General features: G+C 37.5%; 1 protein-coding gene across 1 annotated transcript in view; it reads right to left on the bottom strand.

Moving 5' to 3' along the window:
• Positions 1–14197, bottom strand: part of ADAMTS19 (ADAM metallopeptidase with thrombospondin type 1 motif 19) — a 182602-nt gene that overhangs the window by 11575 nt on the left and 156830 nt on the right. The window contains exons 19-21 of the mRNA XM_058677493.1: positions 12238–12373; positions 9828–10032; positions 6876–7028 (exon numbers count right to left, since the gene is read on the bottom strand). Of these exons, the coding sequence (XP_058533476.1) occupies positions 6876–7028; positions 9828–10032; positions 12238–12373 (494 nt within the window). The remainder of the gene's footprint in view (positions 1–6875; positions 7029–9827; positions 10033–12237; positions 12374–14197) is intronic.

A 14197-nucleotide genomic window follows, 5' to 3' on the forward strand; every position in this document is an offset into this window, starting at 1 on the left:
AATGTGAGTTTGCTCAAAGTGTATTATTCTAAGATGAAAAGTAGTTACACCCTCTGCAAAAGTGATCTTTGGTTAAAAACAAAAAAGGGAAGGATCTGAGAAGTCCAACAGCAAATACCCATATTTTACTTATATGAAGGGTTAAACTTACTACAGAATGTAACTTTTGGGATTAAATAGAGAATTCTTAAATTTGTATGAATTATTCTTACAAAAAATGACATTCAAGACATTGATATAAATCAATTTTACTAATGGATCTACCTGGCAATATATTTTCATTTTAGCTGATTGCATTTTATCCGTTAGTTTCATTCTTTGGTTTCAGTTGATACTCAGTATTTTCTATTTTTACATTCTACTAGGGTATTTAATCTTGTTATTTGCTGCTATTCAAATCTGAATGGGGAACTTCCTCCAGCAAGGATTTATTCTTCTAGAAGAGGCACATCAATTAAAAAGGTGGCACTATTAGGAATTTTAGTTCAGAATTTTCTTTACTAAAAATCATATCAAAGATGGTTTCTTTGAGTTTCCTTCAAAGTCTCACTGAATTTTCCTTACTGGAAAGAAATATCCACGGAGATTATTCATAAATTATTTTTACTAGAAGTAATCCGGAAATTCGTAGGTCTTTCATTGTTAAAACATAAATTACTAAGCAAGTTATTTTATTTCTCCTTTTTTTCTTCTGTTTTCTTTAAAGATTTACTAATTTTTCTTGGAAAGGCAGATTTACGGTGAGAAGGAGATACAGAGAAAAAGATTTTCTACCCATTAGTTCACTCCCCCAAATGGCCACAATGGCTGGAGCTGAGGGATCCAAAGCCAGGAGATTCTTCTGGGTCTCCTATGTGGGTACAGGGTCCCAAGACTTCGGGCCATCCTCTGAAGCTTTCCCAGGCCACAGTGAGGGAGCTGAATGGGAAGTGGAGCAGCCAGGACATGATCTGGCACCCATATGGGATCGCAGCACTTGCAAGGTTAGCATTTAACCAATGAGCCATTGCACCAGACCTATTTTATATTTTTCAACAACAGCAATATTTACAGAGAAGATGAAGGAAAATCCTATTTTAAAACACTATTTTGAGATTTGAAGCTGCAATAACATGCAATAGCTCACCTATGAAAATAACCTCAACATAAATAAAATTTCCATTCATTTAAATGCAATTTCTAATATATAGAAAACATGAATTTTTCTACTGTATTTTTTCGGTGTATTAAGAACAATTATTTTAATTTTTAGATTTTTTCATTAGCTTATTTCATTTTCTATTCAATTGATATGTTAAGTATGATTGTAGTTTCCTTTTGCAGGATAGGTTAAAAATGACTCATTACATTGCAAACCTTCTATCCACCAATTTTAATCAAAAAATATGCCCAATTAAATGTTTAAAAAATAATGCAACATGCATCCCTGCTTCCGGGTAAAAGATAGATTCCCAATGAAACTGTTGGACATGTGGAGACAATGGAATGCTAGACAGTCTGACATTGTACCAGCAATGTTGGGGAACACTTAAATAAGAGACTGATGGAATTATGATTCCTTATGGAGGACTGTACCATTGTAGTAAAATGGTGAAAATCTGTCGGGGGGTGGGAGTTTGGGGGAAATCCCAGTCTATATGAAATTGTACCACATAACTCAAAAATTCAAAAAAATATATATATAAAAATCTGAAATGATTTACTGTGCTTATAGCATTATTCTTGAATCACATCATCTTAAAAAGGCACACAAACGCTAGTCCAGATATCTTTTAATAATGTCAAAATCTAATAATGTCATAATTGATATTATTTATGGTCACTCATAAATAATATGTGGCCAAATTATTCATTTTCCATAACTGGATTGTGGAGTACAGATTGAATCTAAAAATAAACCAAAGGCGATTGTGTGCAATTGCAAGGTGCCTTGTTTCTCACTAAAATTACATTAAACCAGCATAACCCACCTGCTAACACTGCAGGGGAGAATTAAGACTATGAAAGATTCATAAGGAATCGCATTCTGTGCATCAGGTAGATAAAACAATACTCTTATCGGGTCTGGCATTGTTTTGTAGCAAGTTATGCTGCTGCTGCTTGCAACACTCATATCCAGTATCAGAAGACCAGTTCCGTTCTGCTCTGCTTTCTCTCAGGTCCCTGCTAATGTGCCTGGAAAAGCACAGGATGATGGCCCAAATACCTGGGCCCCTTGCCACCCATGCAGGCGACCAAAATGCATTTCTTGGTTGCTGGCTTTCTCCTGATCCAACTCCAGCTGTTACCATCATTTTGGGAGTGAATCGGTAGATGGAAGGTCTTTCTCTTCTCCCTCTGTCTCTGTCCCTCTCTCATGTAAATGAATAAATCTTACAAAAAAAAAAAAAGCCAATCATTTTATTTACTTCTCTGCTGCCCTTCATTTAATGAAGACCAGAAGTTGTAGAAGTTCAAACAAAGGCAGAAAAGTGAAATTCAGACAGAAACTATGTCATTTTATTAAACAAAAGGGGCTGTGTCATTTTTCAAGCCAGAGTTCCACACTTAGGGCAGTTTAAATGAGTGGAAGCAGATTTATGTGCCAGGAAACATGTGGATCAAGTTCTGCTCTCTGAGGTAACATCTGAAGGCTCTATCAATATCAGAGACAGACTCATGACATGATATGAAACTGTGTCAACTGACAGCTCAAGCCACAGCCTGTGTCCTATTTTTAACAGTGAAATAAAGATAACTCTTCCACAGAGGCTCTATTATATCAATATCCAGAGACAATAACAATTGTTCAAAGTAGATTTCTATCTTTGAGCTAACCTGACTTTGTTTGATTTTTCTTTGAAAGTCAAAAGTAACTGTTCATGCAAAATCACAAAAAACAGAAATGATAGAATCTTCTAGGCTGATACAAATGAAGCGAACCTACTTTGAAGCATACATATGTTCTTCACATGCCTCCATTTGGCCTGCGTTACTTTCCCTAGGACTGGTCCTTGACTCAGGGGAGAATTTGAGGATTTATTTCTCTTTAGACTCACTTTCTGAGTGCTACATCAAGGGAGGAGCAGGGTTTCATTGTTAAACTTTATAAATAGTAAACTGAACCTGATTAAAGCCAACCCATTACTTCAAGTCCATTTAGATGTATTGATAGTTTTAAAAATATGAGTACATTTTCAATGAAATCATGACAAATTAAGTAGCCTCAGATGAGCACAGAAATTCACCCCTAGCTGCACACATTTGTTGCTATTCTTGTTCCAGAGACACAGCTGATAAGAATGAGGGCTCTAAGCATTTTCCCTGTATCCAAATACTTTAATCACCAACACTTGACGATCACAGGCTTATTCTTGTTCTCTGTAATTATTTTAGGATGGTCTTCATTTAACATAAAAGTGATATCTCAGAAGTATAAAGGAAGGAGTGAAATCAATAAAATTCACATGGAATCACTGGTTTCAATCTATACACAGTGTTGTTTGAATTTGTAATGCTAAGGTCTTAGTTATGAGTAAAAGTAAGAACAAATGTCTTTAAGGGAAAGAGAAGGATTGTATTTATATCTAAAAAAAGTTCTTAAAGAGAAGAGGAAAAAGCCCAACATGCTAGATTGTCTAAATAAGTGAACATACCAACAGGCTAACTAGCAAAAGTAAAAAGACATGGAGTATAGTGAAGTCAGCCTGTCCATTTGCTTCCCAACTCAGAGAAGCTATGGTTGACTTGGGTAACAATACAGTTAAACAACCAAACCCATTTACAGCAATCAAATCCAAGTGTATTTGAGAATTATCTACATATAATTGTGGCAAAATTGAAAACAAAAATTGTTTTCAGATTAGCAAAAATAAATCCAACTTGTGTTTTATGATCTCCTTAGTTGATGTTGGTTTTTAAAAAAGATTTATTTATTTATTATTGCAAAGTCAGATATACAGAGAGGAGGAGAGACAGAGAGGAAGATTTTCTGTCTAATGATTCACTCCCCAAGTGACCGCAACGGCCGGTGCTGCGCCAATTCGAACCCAGGAGCCAAGAACCTACTCCGGTCTCCCACAAGGGTGCAGGGTCCCAAAGCTTTGGGCCGTCCTCTCCTGCTTTCCCAGGCCACAAGCAGGGAGCTGGTTGGGAAGTGGAGCTGCCGGGATTAGAACCAGCGCCCACATGGGATCCCGGGGCTTTCAAGACAGGACTTTAGCCATTAGGCCACCACACTGGGCCCCGATATTGGCTTTTTATTTTTTTATTTTTTATTATTTTTAAGATTTTATTATGATTGGAAAGCCGGATATACAGAGAGGAGAGACAGAGAGGAAGATCTTCCATCCGATGTTTCACTCCCCAAGTGAGCCGCAACGGGCCGGTGCGCGCCGATCCGAAGCCAGGAACCTGGACCCTCTTCCGGGTCTCCCACGCGGGCGCAGGGTCCCAATGCATTGGGCCGTCCTCTCCTGCTTTCCCAGGCCACAAGCAGGGAGCTGGATGGGAAGTGGAGCTGCCGGGATTAGAACCAGCGCCCATATGGGATCCCGGCGCTTTCAAGACGAGGACTTTAGCCACTAGGCCACACCGCCGGGCCCTGATATTGGCTTTTTAAAGATGTTGCCAGAGGTCACAAAGTTGGTAAAATATATCAATAGAAATAATACTTATCATGAAAAAAGGATTTTCTAGCCACATTTCCACATGAGTGAGCTTTCAGTTCTGTGTCAAATGTTACAATAAAATCTGTTTCTCCAATTTTTATGATGACATATTCTTAGGCTTTGTTTAACTCAGGGCTAACAACATCTTTCATTTAAAATAATCATACTATCAAAGTTGGAAAATTGTAGTACCTCTGTTCTAGTGGTCTGCAAACATTTTCTTAGAACAGATTTTATTTTCTTTAAAGAAATATCCAGGATTTCACTAGCCAGTAAAAATGAACTGTTGCAATGGGAGGGGCACAGTAGGTGATATTATCTTCCCTCGTCAGCGAGGACTCTATTACGTTCCAATCCTATCATATACCCACAGTGCTGAGTGAAGAGCTGATGTACCGTCAGCTTGACAACACTGCTATTGACCATTTGCCCTATTTTACTGATATGGAAACGAAGACACAAAAGCATTCATTCGGTGGCTTAACCAATGTATGCATCCAGGCAATGAGGAAGTTCAAACTATCCCCCTTAGCTCTTGAATTCTAAGCCTGCATCTTTTCCCTATCACTAGCTCTAACCCTCAGGATTAGGGAAATATACCTGGGACACAGCAAAAAGTGGTTTGGCTTAATTTGGAAATCTTTGCTGCCTTATAGTTTTTATTCTCAAGTGTGAAATTTCAAGTTAAAAGACAGGGATAAAAAGATACCTATATCCTTCTTTTCTTACCTCTCTCCCTTCCCATCACTGTCTTGCAGATAAAGAAATGAATGTACGAATAGATACATGAATAAATAGTGATTAATGAATGAACCTTTACCAAAATAGAGAGCAGAGACTTGGCTAAAGAGGTCTTAATCTATAGCCAGGGAATGATTTATTTACATTTTTGTCAAAAGATATCCAGTGCAACTTTGGAACTAGTGGAAGGAGGGTATAGTTTACTATAAACTCAGAAGCAATATCAATATGAAAATTTGTTAAGGAGATAAAGCATAAATATTTGCAAAAATATATAATATTTTACTTGCTATTGTTTTCATATCGGAAGGCACTCAGAAAGTTGGACAACTGCAGCGTTTTATATATTGAACATATTTCTCCAAGAATATTCTACAGGTTATTTATAAATTACCACTGCATTCCCCCCACTTTGCCATAAGCAGCTATCACTCATTTTTGATTTACAAAACACAAGAAATGATTTCTTACGTCTCATCTAAGCGACAGAATTTATATGACTCCATGGTAATAGTTCTATACTCTCATAGATTGTTAGGTACTGTCTACCGCCTAATTAAGATTAGGGCTCCACATTACAAATCTCAAGTGAGCATTACTATCATTGTGAAATTAATCTGTCTGAATTTTATTGCCAAATGAACTACTTCCACTTCATTTGACCAAAGAACACCAAGAATTCTGTTCCTTTCCATCTCTACTATAAGCAATCAAAGAAAATTGGTGCAAAAAGATTGCTTCTAAACTATCGAAATGTATCTTGTCTGTTTTGCTCCGTCCCTGCTACATTAATTTTACCTTGAATTAACTCATTGGAGGGCATTCTGATCATTTGCCGTAAGTTTTATGAAAAAAAAAAAAACAGCATCAGAAAGAGTCATATCAACAAAAACCAGCAATAGGGCTGGTTCTGTGGTACGGCTGTGGCACAGTTGGGAAGGCTACCTCTGGGACACAGGCATCCCATTTGGTTCAAATCCTGGCTGCTTCATGTCTGACACAACTCTCTGCAAATGTGTTGGGGGGAAGAAATAGAAGACTGGTACAAAGTACTTGGACACTGTCATCTTTGTGAGACACCTGGATGTAGTTCCAGGCTCCTGGCCCAACCTGGGCCATTGTGGCCATTTGCAGAGCCAACCAATGATGAAAGATGTCTTTTTTCTCTAACTCTACCTTTCAAATAAATAAATAAACCTTTAGAATGTAGCAACAAAACAATAATAGTGGCTACTATATTTTTGAGTCCTCCTGTTGTGTTAAGTATAATGCTAAAGGCATCTCATTTCATCTTTAATAGAATTCTATGGAGAACAATCACAGAAGACAGACAGGATTTGAACTCAAATATGTGATGCTCCCCAGCTCATCATATTTACCTCTACTAGCTACGCCTCCTCAACTCTCTGTTGTATAGTTATAGTAACTGGGGCAGTGTCGACATTACTGAAAACAAATACTGAGAATGTACAAAATAATTCTCACCTTTGACCAATCACCCATTCGCCAAACGTAGCATTTCGAATAATCCTCACAGTCCTCAGCCTCCCTGGGTCTGGTCGACAGCACACATTTCTTCCTGGGATTGGTGCACCTGACAGTCCGATGACGGACACCTTTGCCACACTTGACTGAGCACTGAAAGATAACATCACAAGATTTTAAATAAATACATCCAATAGGAAATGTAGATTCTGTTATAAAGATAGATTATGTTAACTGTAGGTTCTTTAATCAGCTCTCATAAGCTCATCACTCACATAAACCAGGTAAAAGAATTAAATATCAGTTTACTGGCAATACCAGGCTAAGTACTCATATGAAAGCCCAGACACATGACCTTCAATATGCAGAGCTAAAGATAAAACATTACAAAATATGGAACCATTACTATAGACAGTAATACAATAAAGAGATGAAATAATTGATTTAAATGTGGACAATAGATAATGAGCAAAATTTCTTAAGTTATGATATTTGACATAAAAATTTTAATCATAATTATGTCAAGAAATTCTTCAGTTTCTTTTTCCCTAAAGAAATGTGAAAAAAATGTCAAATCTTCACAGACTATCATTTTCAGAAGACTTTACAATGAAAAGCAACTAAAACATGAATTTCTTTACATAACTCTATATCCCTAGAAACCACCATTCTAAATGCTTATGTGGAGTGAAAATACAATTTTATTTTAGAAATATAGCTATTTCCATAAAAATGCTGCTTATGAAGATAATACATTAGTTTGAAGCACATAGGTCTGTTTCACTAATTTTTTTCAAAAGATGTATTTATTTGAAAAGCAAAGTTACAGAGAGAGAGAAAAAGAGAGAGAGAGGTCTACCATTTGCTGCTTTACTCCCCAGATGGCCACAATGGCTGGGGCTGACCAAGCAGAACTTAGAAGTCAGGAACTTCTTCTGGTCCTCCCACATGAGTGTTGAGGGCACAACACTAGTTCCCTCCTCCTGTATTTTCCCAAGAGCACTAACAAGAAGCCAATTAGGAAGTGCAGTAGTCAGGACTCGAACCCATGCCATAGGGGATGCTGCTTTTGCTGAAGGTGGCCACCATCCTGGCTGCTTCACGGATCTTTTCTAAACATAATTATTGTCTTATGTGTAATTATCTTGTTTATTATAAAATATGTATAGGGGATTCATACTTTCCAAAGCAGGCATCGCTGTGTAGACATGCATACTGGATACAGGGTGTAATAGATTTGGCAAAACTTGGATCCAAGTTACATTTGCATTTGGCAAAAGTCCAAAGAAAGAATTATAGTATATACTTAGCAATGATGTCACCAAGGAATAACCATGATGATTATTTCTTAAATCACTGATAGAGCCACAGTGAAAGATAGAAGGTGAGCTTATTGCTTTTACATTGGCTGCCTTTAGCCACACTCATGTCCAGAAAAGTTGAACATGGAACTAATATCTTGTACATGGCAGTAACTGTCTCATATTTAATAGCTTACATTTGTATAAATGAACTGAGCTTTAAAATGAACTACACATTGCAATTTGTCATTTTATATTTATAGTTTTACTTTTTACAATTGAAAATATCCCTGTCTCATAAACTCAAGTTTCAAATTAAAAAGATTTTTTTTTAGTTGGTATACTACATTGTGGTATATAATTTCTCCCAAATGGTACCAAATAACATACAAAGTAGAACAGATTGGGCTGGGGAAAGTGGCATTTTTGTTCCTCTGATGCACATGCTAACCTCTCTGCAGATTGACTAGATTTATATTGTTGTAAATTAGTATATGGCAATCATTTTTATAATTGTTAAGAATTTACTAAAAAGCCAAGAGGTAGTCCAGGAAAACAAGAGGACAGACAGTTGGGCTATTTGCTAATGTGCTTTTAGAAACATTAAAAACAGAAACCACATTATCTATGCCACCTTATCCTCATCTTAAAAAGGGTGGCTGCTTATTTTAATACAGTATTTTCTATTTATTATTTTTATATCCTGTCTAATACTCTGAAATTAAAGATGGCTGACTTTGGTCTGTGTGGGTGCATGTATCTCGGCACATTTGGTGCACTTCAAAAGGTTTGTGGAAAAAATGTCATGAAAAGATAAGTATGCTTAGATCCAAAGGATCTTGAAATTCATGCATGATTTTTTTGTAATATGCATTTCCCTTAAACTTTCTAAAGACCTCTCATGCACATGTAAGTGAATTTATGTGGGTTCCTGCACTCACAATTCACTTAAAATGTCAGAGCAACCAGTAAATCTAAGTAATGAGTGGGATTACTATTATTTTGCTATATATGAAGATACACAAAACAGAAAATATGTCACTATGGATTGGCATAGATATAACTCTATGTTAGATATTCCAATGTAGCAGGGATATATGCTGTAGTGAGTTAGATAGCTCTGAGTAGTGGGCTGGGATTTGAACTCAGAGTTCTGAGTTCTATTACCCTCAGCTACAAAAGAGTGAAACTGAAGTTTTATGCAGTGATGATTAAATATCAACAGTGTACCAAGTATAAGGTAAAAACACACCCCTTATTCAGATGAAATAACTGTTTAATGTTAATCTCCTTTTTTCTTTTCCTTTTAAATACTGAGGGTTCTGAAGTGAGTCAACCTGTGTTTTAATGTATGCTTACTCAAGAGTGTATCCAGGGTATATAAAAGAAAGGGTAACATTCCAAAGTTCACTAATACACAAAATGTGTTCTAAATTTTGCTACAATAGTTACAGAATAAAGAGCAAAGATTTCACTTTCTATGTTTACAAACTTATTTATAAGTGTATGCCCAGTATCATCAGCACAATTAATGGATAGTGAAGGAAAATATCAACCCTCATGCAGAGAGATTCTGGATCAAAACAACATGGCCTTGTGCAAGCTATGAGTCAGAAAAGAACAAGAGAAAGCAATGTTGCAGGTACTGCACCTCGGACCACACTCCTGCCTCCCACACCGTCATACAGTCCTGGCCCTCACAGCGCTGGGCAGAGGCAGGCTTAGGTCCAGCACAGTCCGTCTCACGGGCTCTAACCAGGGTTCCATTGCTCAGTTGCTGGGTGCAGGCCACCTGTCTGTTCTGCATCCCTTTCCCACATGTCCGTGAACATGGTGTCCATTCTGTCATCATCCACCTGCAAATAAAGCAACAGTTACTGGAATCAAGTTAGGGGGCATGTACCTATCAAATATGCTATCAGGTCTACAATTAATAGAAGACTTACATAATAACTTTATACATTTTTTTTCACTAATACCAGCCATTTTCTGCAAGACACACAATACTTCTTATTTCTTATCTCAGGCCTCAATAAAATCTCAAGTTTACTTTGTATTATCCTGCCCATGGCATACCACTGTTTACCAATCATCATACTGCCTTCCTGGGGTTTCTTTATTATGTATAAAACTGACGCTATCCAGGAGTTATTTCTTGGTGATCTAAATTTCATAGTAGTCCCATGTGTACGCTACGACCATCATGGCCATTTACTAACAGAAAGGAAAACCAAGACGTGGAGGTTTAGTAACTTGTGAAGGATGGACTCAAGTACTCAAGTCAACATTGTGGCTTTCCAGGGTGTGCATTAGTAGGAAGCCGGAACTGAAACTGGAGTGGGACTCAACTGTGCCCAGTGAACCCACTGCAGCATAAAACAAAAAACACAACACTTTACTACATGAACTCCTTTTGGAATTAGACTGAAAATTAGACACCAAGGAAGGCACAATGTACACGACCTAACCGAAAGCTTATCAATGTACATTATTTTGTACATTATATTATCATTCTTCCCACCTCTTCATTTAGAAGCATTTATTGGTAAGGGGTAGAGTTATTGGAGTAGGAATACAAAACAAAAAGAAAAAAGAGGATATCTTAAATATATAAATCCACAGTAAAGGGCTTTGAAATTTCAACACTGTAGAAGAAGAAAGTATTTCCAATTTTTCTTATATCTCTGCTTAATGTGGCTTGAGCCAGATCTTAATTATATACAGTGCTTAATTACTGAATTTGACAAGAAGATAAAAAATAAAATGAACTCAAGATGGCATACTATATGAAAAAATGGTGAGAGAAAAGAGGGTTGAGAAACCAGAACTGAACAAATGCCTGGATGAAACAAATTTTAAAGACATTGTTTAAGGCAGATAACCTCAAATGTGATTTAACAGACAACTGCTGCCCCCAGGCTGTACTTACTGAATGTGATGATGTCCATGAGGGAGATTATAGAATAGGCTACCACAAAACTACACATTCTTTGCATATCCGAGTGGCACAGTGCATAAATTTACTGTGACGTCACTGGAGAAGCTACTAGGAATGGGCCATCAGTCCTCTGTCTGCTAAGATCTTCACCAAATTCCTTGGTGGAACAATAATGTGAATATTCCTGTCCCTGTCTTATAGAATCAGTCTAGCTTTACATTCTTTTGGACACCCAGTCTAAGAGCTTCTTGGACTTTTGACACCAGGCTGGAGTCCCGCTCTAGCCAGCATTCATTATTGCATGGAGCAAGTAGATTTCCAGAAACATCATGATGCCAGCCATGCCAAGCAGTTTCGCTGTCAGATCACTCCAGAGTTAAACTCAGGTTCCAGTTATTTATCTGTCTGTCCTTCCAGTAATTAAGTATCTTTGCTCATTTTTCTGATGCTGTAACAGAATACTGTAGACTAGGTCATTTTTAAAAGAAATTGGTTTAGTTTGGCTCTTGGTTCTTGAAGTTGGGACGCCTATGGTCACCGTGTCAGCATCTGCTCAATTTGGCAGTGAGAGTTTCAGACTGTATTAGCTCATGTCGGAAAGGAGAAAGAAGGAAGTTAGGAAGAAAGAAAGCAGAGAAGGCTAAACCAAGGAGTCCGCAGTGGCCTCTATCTAGCAGAGGAAGTCAGGGCCTAGTTTGCAGTACCCAGAGACCCACATTGCCTTTGTTCCTGGTTGGGTTCTGGGGCATGGCCATTCCTCCTTCTGTTTACATCAACCCTATCAAGTTCTAAAACATCATTTAGCAGAGAATTCAGGAACAAACAATTAAATTCAACTAAATAACCAAGAATTTGACAGGATCATAGACCAATTAATCAGCAATTGTAGTCCGGCTTCAACTCATGCTTTCTTAACCTCCTCCCATTTCACTTTGTGGAGATCAAAAATCATAAATCTTGAACCTATTTTTTTAATCTGTGCTTGTTTAAAAGATCACATCTTGGTGCATATACCTTTTTGAGGATTTTGAGGCAATGTAATTCCAATCATTTTCTGCCTGTGTTTTACAGGCTACAGTTTCATGTCTCACCAGGGCTTTAATGATCACCGCAAGAGGGTTACCTTGTTTGACATGGCTGCTCATTGCACTTTCGAATCTGTGGCTCAGGCTTGGTTAAGTATTTGCATTTCTTATTGTCCACAATGCTGATATTTTTGCTCATAATTTTTGTACAAGACACCAATGTCTTCCTTTCACCTGAAAAGAACAAATATATTCGAAAAGGAATGACGTTATAGGCCTTTATACAATGAACATGGAACTCGTTTACAGGCTGGCTATACTTTTCAAACAGGTTTTAAAGGCATTTTAGATTAGATTGACAAACATGTTATTACATATAACAAAATGTGTTCCTAGGCTTACAAAAAGTCAACTATAATTTTTCTCTTGAGTAGGCAAATTTTATATTCTATTACAAAATGGTTATGAAAACCCAAGTTGACAAGATAATTTTAAAAATATAACCACCTTTTTAACATTAAGTGATTGAAAGCAGTACTTTTCAGAAAATCTTAGGAATCTGATTTTTGTAATGAAGCATCATGAAAGTGCTGAAACATGCTCATGGACACATGCACATTTTATTGTTCGGCTGCACATCCTCAGTGCTGTGTGTCGAGTTATAGGGAAATGAGTTTATATTGAGCTTAAGATTTTTATTCTTTTAAAAAGTATTTGCGGGCCTGGCGGCGTGGCCTGGCGGCGTGGCCTAGCGGCTAAAGTCCTCGCCTTGAACACGCCAGGATCCCATATGGACGCCGGTTCTAATCTCGGCAGCTCCAATTCCCATCTAGCTCCCTGCTTGTGGCCTGGGAGGGCAGTCGAGGACGGACCAAGGCTTTGGGACCCTGCACCCGCATGGGAGACCTGGAAGAGGTTCCTGGTTCTCTTCTTCGGATCGGCGCAGCACCGGCCATTGCGGCTCACTTGGGGAGTGAATCATCGGATGGAAGATCTTCCTCTCTGTCTCTCCTCCTCTCTGTATATCCGGCTTTTCAATAAAAATAAATAAATCTTAAAAAAAAAAAGAAACAGCTATTTCTTTAAAAAAAATATTTGCTTTTCATTTTATTTGGAAGTCAAAGAGATAGACAATGATATAGACATAGAGAGATCTTCAATGCACAGACTCACTCTAAAATTGCTTGCAACAACCAGGGTTGGACCAGGCTATCGATTGGAGCCTGAAACCCAATTTGGGTATCTCACATGGGTGGGGACATAAGTATTTCAATCATCACCTGTTATTTTCCAGGTTATATATTAGCAGGAGGCTGAATGAGAAGCAGGGGAGTAGGACTTAAAAACAGGCACTGTGATATGAAATGTCTCAAGTCAGTGTCCCAAATGGGATTTTAACTCTTATACCAACGCCTATGTCAGAATTTTATTCTTATTGTATTGAGAACTCAGTAATTCTAAAAACACAGATTCCTAAAGTATCATCATGTCTTTTAAGAAAAAAAAACATGAGACTTAACCTATTTCACTACCTTTCAGAAAACTGCCATTTTTGTTTTCTCTGTTTTGATAAAGTCTGAGTATAGAAGGTAAAAGTGAAAATCTGGATGCTCTTCATTTTTGCATGCATCCCATAAGCATAATTCCTTGGGAATTCTTAATTGATTTTAACTTAAAATGTCTTGAGAAGTATGTTCCTAATTTCCTTTTCTCCAGAGAAATCTTATATGTAATTTTCCTGAAAGGAAAAGCAAAATATCTTTACAAGATTTAGTAACCTATTTTTAACTGTTGTTTGACATTATAAAATAGCCCAAACAGCCAACAGATGGTCATGAGACATTAGCATTAAGAAGAAGTCATAAACTGTCTGGGTATGATTGAAAGGTCCATTGGTTGGAGTCCTTTGACTGCTAGGACATAATTAGGAAACAGGGAGCATTCATGTTCTTCAGGCTAAACGTGGAAACCTGGGCAGGTGGCAGAGAAGCCACTCTCTCATTTAAGTAGCAGAAGGAGAGTGGACAAATCCCAGAAGAAGGAAAGAGCTATAGAGAG

The sequence above is a fragment of the Ochotona princeps genome, chromosome 19 (assembly GCF_030435755.1).
Source record: "Ochotona princeps isolate mOchPri1 chromosome 19, mOchPri1.hap1, whole genome shotgun sequence".
NCBI lineage: Eukaryota > Metazoa > Chordata > Mammalia > Lagomorpha > Ochotonidae > Ochotona > Ochotona princeps.